The sequence below is a fragment of the Eptatretus burgeri genome, chromosome 12, assembly GCF_056783735.1.
Source record: "Eptatretus burgeri isolate ZD-2024b chromosome 12, Ebu_testis_v1, whole genome shotgun sequence".
Lineage (NCBI taxonomy): Eukaryota > Metazoa > Chordata > Myxini > Myxiniformes > Myxinidae > Eptatretus > Eptatretus burgeri.
This window is the reverse complement of record NC_140972.1, coordinates 89,302,460-89,322,663: the sequence shown is the minus strand read 5'-3', so window position 1 is coordinate 89,322,663 and position 20,204 is coordinate 89,302,460. Positions and strand designations below refer to the sequence as shown.

At 47.3% G+C, this 20,204-nt stretch overlaps 1 protein-coding gene and 1 long non-coding RNA gene across 6 annotated transcripts in view; one reads left to right on the top strand and one right to left on the bottom strand.

The window, feature by feature from the left end:
- The window catches only part of LOC147016102 (uncharacterized), a 30,258-nt gene that overhangs the window by 3,998 nt on the left and 6,056 nt on the right, over positions 1–20,204 (top strand). For all 3 annotated transcript variants that reach the window (XM_085848832.1, XM_085848833.1, XM_085848834.1), the window contains 4 exons: positions 5,651–5,821; positions 8,304–8,717; positions 10,352–10,867; positions 16,308–16,406. In XM_085848832.1, the coding sequence (XP_085704958.1) occupies positions 5,797–5,821; positions 8,304–8,717; positions 10,352–10,867; positions 16,308–16,406 (1,054 nt within the window). In that variant the 5' untranslated portion in view covers positions 5,651–5,796. The remainder of the gene's footprint in view (positions 1–5,650; positions 5,822–8,303; positions 8,718–10,351; positions 10,868–16,307; positions 16,407–20,204) is intronic.
- Positions 5,858–20,204, bottom strand: part of LOC147016101 (uncharacterized) — a 37,768-nt gene continuing 23,421 nt past the window's right edge. For all 3 annotated transcript variants that reach the window (XR_015050001.1, XR_015050002.1, XR_015050000.1), the window contains one exon: positions 5,858–6,314. This is a non-coding gene — a long non-coding RNA (uncharacterized LOC147016101). The remainder of the gene's footprint in view (positions 6,315–20,204) is intronic.

Sequence of the window (20,204 nt, the reverse complement as noted above, 5' to 3'; positions counted from 1 at the left end):
GCGACGAGCGTCTCCACCTCGGCCAGGTCGCGCTGTCGGCCTCCCTCGGGTGCAGCTTCCTGCACGACGCGAGCACCCCCTCGTCTGGTGTCGCCGCCTTTCCACAGCTCGTCCCCTCCGTTCCGACTCCAACGCACACGACGAGCAGCTCCACCGCCCGCGAAGTCTTGACCCTCTGCTTCCGACTCTCCTACTCTCCGCCTCTGGACTCTCCGACTCTCGACTCTGGACTCTTCTTTGGACTCTCCTCTTCTCGACTGACGAACACGGTCCTTTTATCCCCCCGTAGCTTCGCCTTTGACCCCCTCCCTTTGACCTTTCACCTCGCTCCCCATTGGCCCGAGAAAAAGTGGGCGTGAAGGCTTTTTGATCCACAAATTTGCATATATCGATCGTCCTGGAGGCGGGGCCAAATCGCCCCTCGCTCACCGATTGGACGGCAAAAAGTGGGCGTGTGTCGTTTTTGATCCGTTTTTGAAGCACAAAATCCGTGATTTTGTACACGCTGTTCGACGCGCGCCCTGCACGAGTCCAACACCGGTACCCACAGCGGGGCAAGAACGGTGGCGATGCTACGGTTGCGAGGTGTGACGTGAAGGTCGTGGCGGTTGTGGTGAAGCGGCGTTGTGGTTGGTGGTTGATGTTGTGGTTGTGGTGGTAATCATGGCGGTTGGTCCAAAATAAAGATAGTAAAAGAAAAACGGCTATCCTGAAGAGTCGCAGCACGCATAAATGACATGTATTCCCACTAGACAACGGGTTTGGGCCTAACTACACATGCACTTACCGAGATACCTCACCTAAGGGACCTGAATGGTGGTTTGCGAATTTGGTAACCACAACAATATATATATATATATATATATATATATATATATATATATATATATATATATATATATATATATATATATATATATATATATATATATATTGTTACGGCTGTGGAAATTCTCAATACACCATAAAGGGTCCTTAGATCAGTTATGACGCTAAGTTTATCTACAGATAGTTCCCCACCGTTGTTTTAAGGGCTGCGACTCTGAGATAGCCGTTTCTCTTTTTCTATTGATATTTTGAACAAACCTCCACGCAAGCAACAAGCCACGTTGAAAACCGTCGAACGAAAAAGGAAACCAAAAGAGTTCTGATGGGCGTGCGGATTTTTCCCACCTGTTTCTCCGAGGAGTGTGACGGAGGCAGGGGGAGGGCAGCTCGCCGCCGATTGGTGGATGAACAGCGTGAGGCGGTCGGGGTGAGGGAACTCCCCTTTTTGGGAAGCTTCCAGAAGGGAGGTGGAGCCAGAAGCAGGGTGGGGTGAAGGGCGGAGCCTCAGATTATAAAAGGGCAGACGCGCATGAGGCTCGCTCTCTCTCTGGTCCATGAGCTCTCGCCCTGTGGTCCATCATCCGTTCTCTCTCTCTCTGGTCCATGAGCTCTCGCCCTGTGGGCCATCATCCGCTGTCTCTCTCTGGTTCATGAGCTCTCGCCCTGTGGTCCATCATGCGTTCTCTCTCTGGTCCTGAAGCCCCTTCTGCCCTTCAGTCTTTTCTTGTTCGGTCGTGGGTCGTGAAAGCACCAGCAGCAACGCTGGAGAGAGCTCGCTGATCATGCCAGGGGCCCGAGGTCAGCCGCGGCTACGCAAGGCCGTGGGGAGTCGACGTCGCGACCTGCCCACCGTCGCGCCACGAGGGTGCGGGTAAGACCCATCAGTCTCACGGGACCCGTTCGGTCCTCCAGGTCCCATGCCATAAAGTTTTACGAACCCCGTCTACCTCCCTGCCTATGGGGAGGGTTTTTCTTTGTTTTCGTATGCATGCTGTGGCGCCGTGTCCTGCCAAGTAGAAACTGTGTAAGTGACTGTGCTTGTAAATAATCATCGTAGTCGGTAGTAGTACTTTCTATGTGTCTGTAGATTGCATGACTGCCTTGGCTGTATATACGTGTGCTGTTTAAATAAATGTCGTTGTGTGAAATGTATCCCGTTCGTCGTCTTTTTCCCTTTTGAAAGTGCCATCTTGAATCGCGGAATAAATTAGTAGTGGGTTTTGAACACCCGAGTAAAGAAGAGAATCACATCCGTCGAGGTCGGCGATAACACCGCTCGGTTATCACTGTAGCACGGAACGGACCGCTTAAGCAGTTCGTGTCTGAGGCTGACCTGCTGTGAGGTACGATCGCCCGGTCGACTACTCGCGCAGGTACTTCGGTAGGTCGAATTTGGCGAGAAACCCTATCCTGCGTGGGTGGGCAATTGGCACGATCGTGGTGAGGTTAAACCCCCACCCGTGACTGGCTCCTGGCGGTAGTTCCAGGAGGGTCACGACTGAATTGTCCGTCCGGTGGGCGACGCGGTTGCAATTGGAGTTACACAATCGCTCGCACGCCAGGCGTGCCAGAATTTGTAACAATATATACTAGCGATACCCGTGCACATGCACTGGATAGCAGTACAACATAGCTGGTAGCAGCCGACAGACCGTACACGGGGAATGACAAAAATACGCATTGTGCAAAATGCAAGTGGTACTATGGAATGCCAAGACTTCCCAAACATTGTCAGCATGTCCGCTAAGTGCCACAGCAATTTCATAGGGATCGTGTGACGGCGAGCCGAGTTTTTAGTGTGCAAGCTTGGTATTATAATCGAGATGTGTGTGAGGTATTCCGATTTTTGTACTTTCGAGCTGTTCCACTCAAACTCGGTCAGCTGAGGTGTGTGTGTGTGTGTGTGTGTGTGTGTGTGTGTGTGTGTGTGTGTGTGTGTGTGTGTGTGTGTGTGTGTGTGTGTGTGTGTGTGTGTGTGTGTGTGTGTGTGTGTGTGTGTGTGTGTGTGTGTTTTAATGTTGCTTCAGTGTATCATTTGTTGTGCAGCTGAAGACAAAGTAAACATTTTTGGATATCCATCGGATGACACGAAGTCGAAGTGTGACATCATCGTGTACGTGATGACGTCAGGCACGTCCCGGAAGAAACGTGTAGACCGAGAGCGAAGGGATGTATCAAAATGATGAAGCTGATGTCTTTCCTCCGTGCAGTGTGGGTGTGCTGCTTTGGTAGTGCCCCATGAATTTCGGGTTCGGCAGAAATGTTATGTTCAGCATGCCGGCGATAACTCGTCTGCTTACCCCCCCCCCCCCAAAGACACCACCATCTGATCTTTAACGTCCGTGGTCTTCCTGATCGAGCCTGGTGTTTGCTCAGTGGTTCGGGTGGCGGCTTGGGATCCCAGGGTCCTGAGTTCAAGCCCCGTCGGCCGCTGAATTTAATACACCAGGGGGTTGACTCAGCCTGTCATCCTTCTGAGGTCGGCGAAATGAGTACCAGTTCCAGTGTGTGTACTGGTAGAGGGGCACTGCATCAGCGACACAGTCGCACTTCAAGAAATGATAGCTACGCCGGCAGCTAAGCTGCCATACGGCCACCACCGCCTGATCAACGAACCGTGCTGGCAGACTGGTCCTCCAGATAAACGTCCTTCCGATGGACAACGCACGCATTCATGTATCACCCTGATGCGAAACACCAGAAGGCCAAATTGTGGCTCCCCATCTGCCATTCTCATCACCAACACAAGCTTGGTGTTGGCTTAACGGTTACGGTGGCTGGCCGAAGACCTTGGGGTCAGACGAAACGTGGTGGATGCGTTGGTTAGGTGACAAGAACAAGTCGATTAAATTTTGTTTCAGGTTCGAATCCAGAACTGACCTATCAGTGGGATAGAAAACAAACTAATCAGCCTGGCAGAGGGATGTGCTCTACTGAGTGCCTTTCTTGTTAAAATGTGCCGGTAATGACATTTTGGGATCTGACATTTTGACCCCGTCCCAGGAGGTGGGGCCAAAAATGCTACAGCTCTTACACCTTCTTGCAATGTGATGAGCATAACTACCAAGTTTGGTAAATTTATACACAATCTTTTATGAAGCGTTAGCGTGATGGACAGACAGACAGAGACAGCCAGATAGACGGAGCCGATTGCAAAATCCTCATTTCTTTTAAAAAGCTCATGGATAACGACAAATCGACATTAACCATAAAAATACTCGACCATTTCCTTTACGAAGATTCTTTCAGCCGTTGATGTGCTGTCCATTAACATCCATCACCGTTAACATAATAATGTTTAGTCCTTGTGTACCTGGACAGCAGTTTATGTGCATGATCGACCTGCAGGACGTATGGAGGCCAGAGAACCGTCCACTGGGCACAGGAGATCTTTTATTAGCTTTATGCTTCAGTGATACGATTCCGTATCTTCTATTGCTTTTTAAAACATTTTCCTTGGCTTGTCAATCATCATGCTGCTGAGTTTCCCAGAAATCTAGAGACAACTGATTAGACAGTTTGACAGCTGAGGCCAAGTCTGTTCCAAGTCATATCCGAAGCTGTGACAAAACGTTAAGGACTCTTTTTCACGGACCATATTTTCCTGATCATGTATTGAGAAAGTGTGGAGCTGAACAAATATTGGGATGGCAATCACAAATTATTTATTATCTGCACGCTTTTTGAAAAAGACGGGGGGGGGGGATATTGTTTTTGGCTCTGTCTCTGTCTCTGTCTGTCTGTCCGTCACACTATCTGCTCCAAAACTGTTGTGCAGATATTCACCAAACTTGGTAGCTTTGATCATCACGTGGCAAGGAGGTGTGAGAGCAGTAGCATTTTTGATTCCGCCCCTCGGGGCAGGGTCAAAAAGTTAAATTCTAAAAATGCAATTGCGGGCACTTTTTAAAACTTTTTGTTATATTTTATTTTAATGAAACTGTAAATTCAATCAACATTGGGGGACGCGTGAAATATCTAACGATTGTTTGGATTTGACCCTCATGTCTTGTTCCAGGTGGTGGGGAGTATGGGGTCACAGGGGTCAAAATTTGATATTGTGGTCATTCCTGGTGGAACTTCTTGCCATCTTTCAATTTCGTTGTCGGTGGAAAGCGTGGGGATTTTTGTTGGTTTGCCATCGACTTCACCCTTGTTACATTTTCAACCATTGTTTGGTTTCAAATGATCATGTCTGAGGGAGAGCGACAGAATACCTGGTGATGTTGTTTTATATATATACATATATATATATATATATATATATATATATATATATATATATATATATATATATATATATATATATATATATATATATATATATATATATATATATACATATATATATATATCAATGATGACGTTGTCAAACATGTTAACAAATTGTTCCAAAAAAAAAATGACTGTAAATTGCAGAATGAAGAAGTGTTTCCAAATAACTTATCCTCCCTTGAACAATTTCATATTCTGATGACTTATTGGTTCAATGGACTTGGTGTGAAGTAGATATTTGATTCCCAAAGGATTCGTTTGAAAAATCTTTCTGAACAAACTAATGTTCTCATGATCTGTTCCAGAAGTGGACGTGTATTCGGACCTTGATGGTCCTAACTTGGAATTAAAAGCATATAATCACCAAAGATTTTCTAAAAAAACAAAAAAAAAACAAAGTGGATTGTCAACTTTTCATTTCAATCTGGAAACTGACATTTAATCCTGTTCAATCGCATTGTTTTTGTTTTGAAATGCTTACTAAATCATGTCTCGTCTTCTCTAAAATATTTGCAAGGAATATCTGCTGGGTACCTTTTTTATTCAGGTACAACAAACCTGATTGGATAAAGCAAAGGTGCTGTGCGAGAAACCCACTGACTTCTTGATGTAGGAAAGTTTCTGGGGCAGTCTGAAGACTGCCTCACCGAGATAATTGGAAACCCTTTTGATACAGACTACCTGTTCCTGGAAATGGACCAGCCACATGCACACACAGGTAGGCACCCGTAAGGTAATAAAGACTAACTGTGTATTTTGGATAGCAGCAAATTTCTTTTACTGACGTACTTATTGAAATATCAAGGTTTATTATTTTTTTTTTCTTTACAGCTAAGCGAGGCTCATGCAAGAGCAAGGTATATACAGTTTATGTATATCTCTAGCAGTGGGCCAAACATCAATCGAAAGAACAAACAGGATAAAAGGAAAGAGAGGAGGGGAAGAAACTCTGAAACTAGGAAGTAAGATGGTTTGGTTAGGACAGGTTATTGGAGATCATCATGAAAATGGGGCAGAATCGGTGATGACAATACATGGTGGTGCTCTGCTTGCTTGACGTCCTTGAGGGAAGAGCGAGACAGCATAGCCTGTGCAAGGTGATGCCATAGATGAGAGCAGCGAGGAATGAAAGAGTTGAGTTGTGTGTTCATCCTGTATTTTGGAAGTTTAACCAGGAGGACGTTATTGAAAGAACACTTGCATCTTGGAGTCTATTGGGAGGGTTGGAAGACAAAGACAGAGCAGAGGGAGCAATATTAGGGAGGAAACGGTGGAAAACAGAGAGAGCACTGACCTGCTTGCGATGTGAAAACAACAGACCTTGTATTTCGGCCTCATCATCGGAGACAAATAATTTTGAGAGCTTTAGATTTCACATAATCTAGGAGATACATATATGCAATGCTGGTGTGGGAGAAGGAAGTGTGGAAAAAAAGAGAGGTGGTTCTGTGCTGTCTGTAGAAAAGGTGCAAGTAGCAATTCAGTGTTGTGTAAATCCTGCAACTTCTGGGTGCACAAGAGGTGTGGTGGCATCAGGGGTCAACTGCAAGTGGTTCCTGAGCTCAATTGTGCCATTTGTGCAGGTAAACAAGTGACTCCAGTTAGAGCGGAAAGGTTAGTTTCCGAGGATGTGTAGATAATTTATGTTACCTTGGTGATATGATTAGTGCAGGTGGTGGTGTGGAGGCAGCAGTAATTGCAAGAATTAGAAGTGGCTGGAGGAGGTTTTGGGAGTTTTTACCTCTATTGATTTCGAAAGGGACCTCTCTCCAATTAAAGGGAAAACTGTATGCAGCTTGCGTTAGAAATGTGAGGTGTGGCAGCGAAACATGGGTGATCAAAAAGGAGGATGAACGGAGGTGTGAACAAAATGAAATGAGAATGGTGAGGTGGATGTGTGATGTGACACTGACGGATAGGAAATCAAATGTGGAATTAACAAATAGGTTAGGTATAGAAAGCATTAGTGAGGTTATGTGTAGGGGTAGGTTGAGATGGTTTGGACACGTGGAAAGGATTGTGGGTGGGGGGCAGGCAGCTGTGTGAAGAGGTGTATAAATATGAATGTGAATGGAAGGAGAGCTTGATGCCATCTAAGGAAAACATGGGATGTGTTGCTGAGAGATGATCTTGGAGTTAAAGGCCTAACAAGAGGACTAGGAAGGGATCGTGCAGCCTGGAAAGCAGTCATTAGGGGAACCATGGCTTACACATGCAAGTATGGAAATGGCTGTAAAACGATGATGATTATGATGATGATGAGGTCCTCGGCCATGGCAGAGAGCAGTAGTCCTTTTAGCTGTGGAAAAGACTTTGCAATTGTAAGTAGTTCTGAGGATGTTTTTTATATACATGGTCGAGTCTCAAGGAAAGGGGCAGAAAGACGCATGAGGGTGAACAAGAAGCATACAAGCTGAATTGAACACAGCAAGAAGAGGAAGAGGAAGAGGAAGGGGAAAGTGGGGAGGAAAAGGAACAAACCAACCAACAAGGAACAAACAAAAAGGGGTGAGGGAGAGGGGGGAAATCACAATAACCTGGGAAAAGGAGATAGCTTGGGAATGGGGGCATTTGGGGGTAGAAGAGATGAGTATGCTTTGGGGATCACCTGAGGTAGTGGTGAACAGCTGTCTTGAAGCCCTGGGGGGAAGAATGGGACTGAACAGACTGGGGAGTTGGTTCCATAGGTGAGAGAAAAAAAAAAGGAATAAATGGGTGAAGGTGAGCAGTGAGCCTGGATTTTGGGGGTTTAATTAATTATTTGGAGAGAGACCGAGTGCCTTGCCGAGGGAAGGGGTAACAATGTGGAGTCATCTGCAAAATGGAATCTGAGAGGGTTCACAAGAAGGAAGAGAAAATGTTTACGTCTTATACACAGAAAGAGCCCCTCACACTCTTAGAACATCACTGGTAATGTGAATGATGAGATAAACTTATCGCAAAGTTTCCTATATTGCTTTTACTTCGGGGCTATTGCCCGAAACCCCAGTGTTACGTTGATTCTCACGGCAGTTGGTATACCTTTGTCAACTTCCAGTTGCTGAAACTTATCACTGATAATGCCTTGTATGGCTTTTATTCTTCCATTAGACTTGCGTTTAAGCCCAATACTATTTAGTCTTTGTATCTATGTAAAAGTTTTACTATGTGTCCATTGATGCCAACATGGCTGGAGGTTAAAGTACCTTGTTCCACCTCAGACTTTCTACCTTGGTTGGAGACTTGGGGCTTGAATTCGGATGCTGCTCAAGCTCTCGTCTCAGATTTGGGAATTGGAGAGCACCAAGTTCTTCAGGCTTGCATCGAATGTCCCTCGGTGAGGGCTGAACTTTTCTCTGAGGCAAGGAAGAAGCTCCCGTTTGGCTCTTATATCATGCTGCGGCGTCTGGTCGAACATTATCAGCATGATAATTGCTTCTCAGAACAAGGTGGAGCAGGTCTTGTGGTTGGAACTATCGGTCCACCTTTGCTAGACTTCCTTGCATCCCTTTTCCAGAGATTGAGAGGAGAGTTATGCATTGCAGCTGAAAAACTTAATGTTTTGAATTTGACCTGGTACCAGCCAAAAATGGAGAGTCTTCAAGAAGAGGAGGAGGAGAAGGAGGAGGAGGGAGGTGAGTCTTTACAACACACCCAAAAGTAAAGACAGAGAAGATTCAGGTCTTGGCAGTTCCACTGTGCCAGCCAGTACTTACTGTTTGGTACTGTAATATCTTTCCCTTCTTTTCCACCAATTAGGATAACTCCACATATGACAGAACCAAAATTGCAATTTTGATTTATCCCTCTTCTCTTCTCCCCTCCCTTCCCTTCCCTTCCCCTGACTCCTTTCTCCAATATCGATAATACCTTTTTCTTTCGTCACCTTTTCCTTTTTCTTCACACTTCATCTTCCCTCTCTTTTATCCCCCAAATTAATCCAGCTTCTCTTGAATGTATATCTCCTCCCATCATTGCATATGTAATTTTTATATGGCATCTTATATAAACGACAGTAATAACTAACTATGTTACAGTGTAGGTGTGTGTGTGTTTTGGGCATTCCTGGCTAACGGGGCTATCGCATTGCTTGTGAGGATTAATGCAGGTGCAAGTACAGTGTACGATGATTGATTCTGTCACTTCATAAGTTCACCTGCGGAGGATTTGGACACCTCCCAGGCTGGTCCGCATCATGCACAGAAAGCAGGCAAAGTGGATGCGACATGGATTTTAGGAACATGGAATGTTAGATCAATGTTAGTCTTTGAAGGACAAGTGGAAATAGAAAGACAGGGCATGGATACTGTGAAAACGGATGATCATAAAGTCGACTTGATAGTGCGTGAATGGGGTAGGTGTGGCATCACAATGGCTGCATTCCATAAGACCAAGTGGTTCGGGAAAACATTGCACCAGATAGGGGAGAGTGTTGTGCTGGCAGCAGGTCGACCTGCCCCGCAAGAAGAGTCTGGTCAGAGGGGAGAAGGTGTAATCATAGTGCTGAATGGACCCCCCCCCCCCCATCAGGCATGGAAGATTTTGAAAGTCGCATACAATGGGGCAATTAACTTGTCCGTCCGTAAGGACGGGTTCCTCACTTTCAAGTTGTAATTCAAAATTATATTGATGTCTCCTCAATCAAATATGCTGTATTTTTTCACAGAGGGTCAATACTGCTGAAGCAGTCTCTTGGCAATGGTTATAATGGGTGGTTTGGATATGCCAGATGGTTTGCCGTAGCCTTCCTAGTTGTCAGTCAGGGCAAGAATTTGTAATTTGTTCATGGTACCGGCGATAACTCTCCTGCTCTTTGGAAGACATACTGGGTTCTTTAACATTCACCAACTAATGGCAGCAGATGGGACGCCTAGTTTAACATCCATCCGAGGGACGGCACAAACACATTGATGAATCACCCTGCCTGCAAAACACCGGGATGACAGTTTATAGCTGGGTCGGGATTCAAACCCAGGCTAGACAGCTTGAAGGCGAGTGTACGTATCTCTCGGCCATTTTACCAGCCCAATTTATTTTCCATTATTCCAAATTGATATTTCACTTTGTTGAAAATAAGAGCCCTTATTTATTGCTTTGAGCTCAAACACTACTTATTCGATCATGTAAATTGTCGTGGTTTCATGTTATTCATTACCATGAGTGATTAAATGATCCTATGTTGTCGGTGAACACTTTAAATGAAATGTAATAAGAGATTTGTGGTGTGTTTAAGACACAACTTGTATGATTTTTTCACGTACTTTTGCAGAGAACATTCCACTACCTCTTGCAAGTAAGGGAGTGGCCCTGTCTGCACTTCCACCATCTTGCTCCTCCAAGGATCTTCTGCAATGGCTGGACTCTCAGAATGTGAAGTCAAACATTGCTCAAACTCTAGTTTCCCAAATTGGAATTCAAGACCATGAGGTCCTCTTATCTTGCATTGATCCTTTCTCACTGAGGGCTGAATTGCTCTCGATAGCCAAAGAGAAGCTGCTATTTGGCTCATACGCCATGCTGCGGCGCCTGCTGAATCCCGATCCTCACAATAACTGCTCTGAGCAAGAAGCATGTCTTCATCATAAAAAGGGCCACGGGTGTCTACTGGACATTCTCAAATCTCTGCTTCGGAATTTGGCACAAGAGTTTGGTCTGGCATCTGAGAAGCTGCCCTTGTTCAACATTCATTCAAGCAGTCAATCTGAGGTGGGAACAGAGGATGGAGAACCTGAAAATGGAGACTTGCGTCCTTTGCCCACTGGAGGAACGACTCAAACGGATTCTGGTCAGTTTGAGTTGAGCTTGGAAGGTCCTGATTATGGGGAACTTGTACCTCCTCCATGGCAGTGTTGTTGTTGTTTGACATTTTGTTTCCACCCACTGATGCCCACAAATTGTTAATGGCAGTTCACTCCCCTCCCACCATCTTTAATTTTAGTCTCCTTCCCCTTCTTTGCAATAGGAAGGTAAAATAATTTGGAGTTTACAGGGAGGAATCAAATCCTTGATCATATTTTTTTATTCTTTTTTTTTTGCCTATGCAAAATGTACCAGTTATTTATTTATTTATTTATATAATAAAACCATTTCATGATGAACCTTCATTTAATTTTTTATTAGGGTACCCTGTGAGTACAGGGTACCCTATTGTTTTTCTTCTGTTTATTATTACGCATTATTAGGGTACCCTGTGAGTACAGGGTACCCTATTGTTTTTCTTCTGTTTATTATTATTTTTCTTTTTCCGCCGGCATTTTGCACCCTTTTTCGCTTTAAAAATCATTTTCTCTGGGACCCTAAGATCGATCGACACGAAATTTTCACCATAGTATGTATCTTTTTTGATAGCACAATCCCGTTATAATTATGACGTCATTGGTCACGTGGTGCGGTCGCCATCTTGAAAAAAGCGATAAACTTTGGACATCTGTATCTCGGAAACCGTGCAATGGAAAAATTTTTCGTTTGATACATTTTACTAAGCTCCCTATCGGGAAGACGTGTGATTTTTCGTGACGTCATAGGTGAAGCGATATACCGGTGAAAATTCGTCAAGTAGAACGCCGTATGGGAAAAATCTGAAAAATTTTGAGCATCATCTACGCCTCAAGTCACCGACGAAAATGTTTTTCTTGACGTCATCGATGACGTAATTCGGCCGCCATCTTGTTTTTTAGTGTTTTTTAAAAAAAATCTTCTTCTCCAGAAGGGCTGGACAGATTAAGGCGAAACTTTACAGGTACATTCCCCCTGAGGTCCTCTTTCAAGTTTGTTAATTTGTTGTTGATAATGTCACATGGTTTGGCGGCCATCTTGAAAAAACCCTAAAACCTTCAAACATCTTCTTCTCCAGAAGCGCTGGTCCAATGAAGGCGAGATTTCAGGACTATATTCGCGACATGTATGCGATGCAAGTTTGTTAATTTCAAAGTGATAGGTCACATGGTTTGGCCGCCATGTTGGATTTAAGAAAAATATTAAATAATGTTTTCTCTGGTATTCCAGAAGCCATCGGCGAAAATTTGCAAATACCTTCCCTCCCTCAAGTCTGCATACATGGTAAAAAAATTTTTACCTCAGAAGTCACATGGTTTGGCGGCCATCTTGGATGGAAAAATAGACCTTATCCGATTTACACGAAACTTCACACACTTGTTCGGGTCGATGATGGAAAGCAGAATTTAAATTTATGATATCATAGGTCACAAGGTTCGGCAGCCATCTTGGATTGAAAATGAATAAATTTTAAAATCTTCTTCTCCAGAAGGGCAAGATAGATTAAGACGGAAACTTCACATATATTCCCCATGAGGTCCTTTCTCAAGTTTGTTAATTTGTTCTTGATCGGTCACATGGTTTGGCGGCCATCTTGAAAAACCCGAAAACCTTCAAACATCTTCTTCTCCAGAAGCGCTGGCCCAATGAAGGGGAGATTTCAGAACTGTATTCGGGACAGGAAGGCCATATAAGTTTGTTAATTTCGAATTGATAAGTCACATGGTTTGGCCGCCATCTTGGATTTAAGAAAAATATTAAATAATGTTTTCTCTGGAACCGCTTAACCAAACGAATCGAAAATTTGTAATTATCATCGAGAGGGCAGTCTGCACGCATGGTAAAAATTATGACTTCACACGTCACATGGTTTGGCGGCCATCTTGGATAGAAAAACGCACCTTTACCGATTAACACGAAACTTCACAAACGTGTTCCAATACCCAGTTGGAAGCAGAATATAAATTTGTGATGTCATAGGTCACATGGTTCGTCAGCCATCTTGGATTGAAAAACAATATCTTTAAACGTCTTTTTCTCTGAAACGGCTGAACAGATCCAGGCAAAACTCGACCACGATGACCGCCTCTCCATGACGAATAAAAAGTTCTCACCCCCTTTTGAGGTACGATGCAACGTTTGGCAGCCATATTGGATTGAAGGAAAAATATTAATTAATGTTTACTCTGGAACTACTGCATCAATAAATGTGAAACATCAAGTTTATGGTGGAACGCTCATGCGGAATGAGGGTTTGAAATTTCAACGGGATCGGGCCCAGGGTTTGGCAGCCATGTTGGTTTTAAGAAAAATATTAAATAATGTTTTCTCTGGAACTGCTTAACCTAGCGAAGCGAAAATTTGCCGTTATCGTCTCCGATCCTGTTTGCACACGTGGTGAAAATTATGACGTCACAAGTCACATGGTTTGGCCGCCATCTTGGATTGAAGGATAAATATTAATTAATGTTTACTCTGGAACCGCTGCTTCTGTATATACGAAACTTCACATTTGTAATTTAGCCGACATGCGAAACAAAAGTTTAAAATTTCAACCTGATCGGTCACGCGGTTTGGCAGCCAGAATTATTTAATTATTTGAATCTGTTCACCAGTAATAAGGAAATTGAACGCTTTGTGCTGCCCGGTTCATAACTCGTCCGTTCCGCGCCGTCTCGAAGCAGCCTGTGTTTGTATCACCATTAAATAATGTTTTCTCTGGCACCGCTTATCCGATAAATGCGAAACTTTGCGGCTATGATTTAAGTCTCATGTTGTATCAGTTGTGTCAAAGGCGGACGGACTGGGTACCCGGTCATCACTGCCAGCAGTTATAAAGTGGCAGTTCTAGTTATTATTATTCTTCCGCCGGCATTTTGCACCCTTTTTCGCTTTAAAAATCATTTTCTCTGGAACACTAAGTCCGATCGACAGGAAATTTTCACCATAGTATGTATCTTTTTTGATAGCACAATCACGTTATAATTATGACGTCATTGGTCACGTGGTACGGTCGCCATCTTGAAAAAAGCGATAAACTTTGGACATCTGTATCTCGGAAACCGTGCAATGGAAAAAATTTTCGTTTGATACATTTTACTAAGCTCCCTATGGGGAACACGTGTGATTTTTCGTGACGTCATAGGTGAAGCGATATACCGGTGAAAATTCGTCAAGTAGAACGCCATATGGGAAAAATCTGAAAAATTCTGAGCATCATCTACGCCAAAAATCACTGACGAAAATGTTTTTTTTTGACGTCATCGATGACGTAATTCGGCCGCCATCTTGTTTTTTAGTGTTTTTTTTTTTAAATCTTCTTCTCCAGAACGGCTATGCAGATTAAGGCGAAACTTTACACGCACATTCCCCCTGAGGTCCTCTTTCAAGTTTGTTAATTTGTTGTTGATACGTCACATGGTTTGGCGGCCATCTTGAAAAAACCCTAAAACCTTCAAACATCTTCTTCTCCAGAAGCGCTGGTCCAATGAAGGCGAGATTTCAGAACTATATTAAGTGACATGTATGCGATGCAAGTTTGTTAATTTCAAAGTGATAGGTCACATGGTTTGGCCGCCATGTTGGATTTAAGAAAAATATTAAATAAAGTTTTCTCTGGTATTTCATAAGCCATCGAAGCGAAAATTTGCAAGTGCCTTCCTCGCTCAAGTCTGCATACATGGTAAAAATTTTTACCTCAGAAGTCACATGGTTTGGCGGCCATCTTGGATAGAAAAATAGACTTTATCCGATTTACACAAAACTTCACACACTTGTTCGGGTCGACGATGGAAAGCAGAATTTAAATTCATGATATCCTCGGTCACAAGGTTCGGCAGCCATCTTGGATTGAAAATGAATAATTTTTTAAAAATCTTCTTCTCCAGAAGGGCAAGACAGATGAAGACGAAACTTCACAGATATATTCCCCATGAGGTCCTTTCTCAAGTTTGTTAATTTGTTTTTGATCGGTCACATGGTTTGGCGGCCATCTTGAAAAAACCCGAAAACCTTCAAACATCTTCTTCTCCAGAAGCGTTGGCCCAATGAAGGGGAGATTTCAGAACTATATTCGGGACAGGAAGGCGATATAAGTTTGTTAATTTCGAATTGATAAGTCACATGGTTTGGCCGCCATCTTGGATTTCAGAAAAATATTAAATAATGTTTTCTCTGGAACCGCTTAACCAAACGAATCGAAAATTTGTAATTATCATCTAGCAGGCAGTATGCACGCTTGGTAAAAATTATGATGTCACACGTCACATGGTTTGGCGGCCATCTTGGATTGAAAAACGCACCTTTACCGATTAACACGAAACTTCACGTACGTGTTCCAATACCCAGTTGGAAGCAGAATATACATTTCTGATGTCATAGGTCACATGGTTCGTCAGCCATCTTGGATTGAAAAACAATATCTTCAAACGTCTTTTTCTCTGAAACGGCTGAACAGATCCAGGCGAAACTCCACCACTATGACCGCCTCTCCATGACGAATAAAAAGTTCCCACCCCCTTTTGAGGTACGATGCAACGTTTGGCAGCCATATTGGATTGAAGGAAAAATATTAATTAATGTTTACTCTGGAACTACTGCATCAATAAATGTGAAACATCAAGTTTATGGTGGAACGCTCATGCGGAATGAGGGTTTGAAATTTCAACGCGATCGGGCCCAGGGTTTGGCAGCCATGTTGGTTTTAAGAAAAATATTAAATAATGTTTTCTCTGGAACTGCTTAACCTGGAGAAGCGAAAATTTGCAGTTATCATCCACCATCGTGTTTGCACACGTGGTGCAAATTATGACATCACAAGTCACATGGTTTGGCCGCCATCTTGGATTGAAGGATAAATATTAATTAATGTTTACTCTGGAACCGCTGCCTCTATATATGCGAAACTTCAGATTTATAATTCAGGTGACATGCGAAATAAAAGTTTAAAATTTCAACCTGATCGGTCACGCGGTTTGGGAGCCAGAATTATTTAATTATTTGAATCTGGAAGCCAGTAATAACGAAATTGAATGCTTTGTGCTGCCCGGTTCGTAACTCATCTGTTCCATGCCGTCTCGAAGCAGGCCTGTGTTTGTATCACTATTAAATAATGTTTTCTCTGGCACCGCTTATCCTTTCAATGCCAAACTTTGCGACTGTCATCTGCAGAAAGTCCCATGTTGTATCAAAGGCGGACGGACTGGGTACCCGGTCATCACTGCCAGCAGTTATAAAGTGGCAGTTCTAATTTATTTTAAAATCAACCCATTTAGAAACATCATTTATATCTTGAGAATGGTTGCACAATTCAGATAATATTTCAAATACTGCAATAGACTATAACCATTGTTTACGATTGTTTAAACATACAGGAAGGGAGAGGGGTATTATTCATTGTTTGAACCTATTTACACCTCATGTATTTAAAAACATTACAATACCTTTTGCAGGTGCTGGAACTGAACAAACGGGGTTTACAATAGAAGTAACTTCACAGGAGATCAGCAATGATGTTGACCCACAAGAGGCAACTCTGTTAGTTGGTCAAGGTCAGTTGCTCTTTTTTAAAGTTTTTGAATTGTGTGGGGTTGGGGAGTGGGATGAGTGTTTTTGAGCTTGTGAATATTTCAAAATAAGAGCAATGTTTCAGTTTTTCTTTTACAGTATCAATTGTATTCCAGTACAGTTTTTATATTTTTTAGTGCTAAGCAATTTTATGATTGTAAATAATGTGTTTTGTACATCGAGTTAGATTTGGACCTGAGCAATACAATGATAATAATTAGAACAGCACTCGATAGAGTGCATAACTCATCAGGCTGAACAGTTTACATTCTGTATCCCATTGATAGGAATAGGCCAAATCTGCAACCAGACCTGAACCAAAATCTACTCGGCTTGTTCTTGTCACTTCCCCAACTCATCCTCCAAGTTTTGTCCGAATCCATCCATAACGTTTTGAGATATCATGCTATATATTGTTTTTGGCCCAATCTCTGAATGGTGAAGAATCGTTTTTAAAATTCTACCATCCAGATCCAGATACAGGTCTTCACCAAAATCTAAACAATTCCTTCTTGTCACACACCCAAGCTGTTAGGGTTAGGGTTCGAAGAGGGGGGGAAGGGGGAGGGGAGGGCGAGGAGGGAGGGGGAGAGGAGGTGAGGGGAGGTGTGGAGGAGGGGAGAGGGGAGGTAGGGAGGGAGGGGAGAGGGGAGGTAGGGAGGGAGGGAGAGGGGAGGTAGGGAGGGGGAGGTAGGGAGGGTAGGAGGGGGAGGGAGGTAGTGAGGTGGAGAGGGGAGGGGGAGAGAAAAGGGAGAGGGAGGGAGGGAGGATGAGGAGAGGATGGGAGAAGGATGGAGGGAGGATGGGGGAGGAGAGAGGGGGAGGGGAGAGAGGGGGGATGAAGGGGAGAGAGGGGGAGGAGGGGAGAGAAGTGGAGGGGGGAGAGAGGGGAGGGGGGAGAGAGGGGAGGGGGAGAGAGGGGAGGGGGAGAGAGGGGGATGGGATAAAGGGGGAGGGGGAGAGAGAGGGGGGAAAGAGGGGGAAGGGGTAGGGGAGAGAGGGGAGGGGAGAGAGGGGGATGGGATAAAGGGGGAGGGGGAGAGAGAGGGGGGAAAGAGGGGAAGGGGTAGGGGAGAGGGAGGGGAGAGAGGGAGGGGAGAGAGGGGGATGGGATAAAGGGGAGGGGGAGAGAGAGGGGGGGAAAGAGGGGGAAGGGGTAGGGGAGAGAGGGGAGGGGGAGGGGAGAGGGGAGGGGGAGAGAGAGGGGGAGGAGAGAGGGGGAGGGGGATGGGAGGAGGGGAGAGGGGAGGAGGGGAGGGGTGGAGATAGGGGGAGGAGGGGAGGGGAGGGGTGGAGATAGGGGAGGGGGAGGGGTGGAGATAGGGGGAGGAGGGAGGGGTGGAGATAGGGGGAGGAGGGGAGGGGAGGGGTGGAGATAGGGGGAGGAGGGGGAGAAAGAGGGGGAGGAGGGGGAGGAGAGAGGGGAGGAGGAGAGAGAGGGGAGGGGGAGAGAGAGGGGGAGGAGAGAGGGGGGAGGGGAGGGAGGGGGAGGGGTGGAGATAGGGGGAGGAGGGGAGGGGGAGGGGTGGAGATAGGGGGAGGAGGGGAGGGGTGGAGATAGGGGGAGGAAGGGGAGGGGAGGGGTGGAGATAGGGGGAGGAAGGGGAAGGGGAGGGGTGGAGATAGGGGAGGAAGGGGAGGGGAGGGGTGGAGATAGGGGGAGAAGGGGAGGGGAGGGGTGGAGATAGGGGAGAAGGGGAGGGGAGGGGTGGAGATAGGGGGAGGAGGGGAGGGGAGGGGTGGAGATAGGGGGAGGAGGGGAGGGGAGGGGTGGAGATAGGGGGAGGAGGGGAGGGGAGGGGTGGAGATAGGGGGAGGAGGGGAGGGGAGGGGTGGAGATAGGGGGAGGAGGGGAGGGGAGGGTGGAGATAGGGGGAGGAGGGGAGGGGAGGGTGGAGATAGGGGGAGGAGGGGAGGGGAGGGTGGAGATAGGGGGAGGAGGGAGGGGGAGGGTGGAGATAGGAGGAGGGGAGGGGTGGAGATAGGGGGAGGAGGGGAGGGGAGGGGTGGAGATAGGGGGAGGAGGGGAGGGTGAGGGGTGGAGATAGGGGAGGAGGGGAGGGGGAGGGTGGAGATAGGGGGAGGAGGGGAGGGGTAGGGGGAGGAGGGGAGGTGTGGAGATAGGGGGAGGAGGGGAGGGGGAGGGGTAGGGGGAGGAGGGGAGGGGTGGAGATAGGGGGAGGAGGGGAGGGGAGGGTTAGGGGGAGGAGGGGAGGGGTGGAGATAGGGGAAGGAGGGGAGGGGAGGGGTGGAGATAGGGGGAGGAGGGGAGGGGAGGGGTGGAGATAGGGGAGGGAGGGGAGGGGAGGGGGTGGAGATAGGGGAGGAAGGGGAGGGGAGGGGTGGAGATAGGGGGAGGAGGGGAGGGGGAGGGGTGGAGATAGGGGGAGGAGGGGAGGGGGAGGGGTGGAGATATGGGGAGGGAGGGAGGGGGAGGGGTGGAGATAGGGGGAGGAAGGGGAGGGGGAGGGGTGGAGATAGGGGGAGGAAGGGGAGGGGAGGGGTGGAGATAGGGGAGGAGGGAGGGGTGGAGATAGGGGAGGAGGGGAGGGGGAGAAGTGGAGATAGGGGGAGGAGGGAAGGGGGAGGGGTGGAGATAGGGGGAGGAGGGGAGGGGAGGGGTGGAGATGGGGGGAGGAGGGGAGGGGAGAAGTGGAGATAGGGGAGGGGGAGGGGTGGAGATAGGGGGAGGGGTGGAGATAGGGGAGTAGGGGAGGGGAGGGGTGGAGATAGGGGAGGGGGAGGAGGGGAGGGGAGAAGTGGAGATAGGGGGAGGAGGGAGGGGTGGAGATAGGGGGAGGGGAGGAGGGGAGGGGTGGAGATAGGGGAAGGAGGGAGGGGGAGGGGTGGAGATAGGGGGAGGAGGGAGGGGGAGGGGTGGAGATATGGGGAGGGAGGGGAGGGGGAGGGGTGGAGATTGGGGGAGGAAGGGGAGGGGGAGGGGTGGAGATAGGGGGAGGGGTGGAGATAGGGGAGGAGGGGAGGGGTGGAGATAGGGGGAGGAGGGGAGGGGAGGGGTGGAGATAGGGGGAGGAGGGGAGGGGAGAAGTGGAGATAGGGGAGGAGGGAAGGGGAGGGGTGGAGATAGGGGGAGGAGGGGAGGGGAGGGTGGAGATGGGGGGAGGAGGGAGGGGGAGAAGTGGAGATGGGGGAGGAGGGGAGGGGGAGAAGTGGAGATAGGGGGAGGAGGGGAGGGGGAGGGGTGGAGATAGGGGGAGGGGTGGAGATAGGGGAGTAGGGGAGGGGGAGGAGGGAGGGTGAGGGGTGGAGATAGGGGAGGGGGAGGAGGGGAGGGGGAGAAGTGGAGATAGGGGGAGGAGGGGAGGGGTGGAGATAGGGGGAGGGGTGGAGATAGGGGGAGGAGGGGAGGGGAGGGGGAGGGGGAGGAGGGGAGGGGTGGAGATAGGGGAAGGAGGGAGGGGGAGGGGTGGAGATAGGGGGAGGAGGGGAGGGGGAGGGGTGGAGATAGGGGAGGGAGGGGAGGGGAGGGGTGGAGATAGGGGGAGGAAGAGGAGGGAGGGGTGGAGATAGGGGGGAGGAGGGGAGGGGAGGGGTGGAGATAGGGGGAGGGAGGGAGGGGAGGGGTGGAGATAGGGGGAGGAAGGGGAGGGGAGGAAGGGGAGGGGAGGGGTGGAGATAGGGGAGGAAGGGGAGGGGGAGGGGTGGAGATAGGGGGAGTCAAAGGGGAGGGGTGGAGATAGGGGAGGAGGGGAGGGGAGGGGTGGAGATAGGGGGAGGAGGGGAGGGGAGGGTGGAGATAGGGGGAGGAGGGGAGGGGGAGA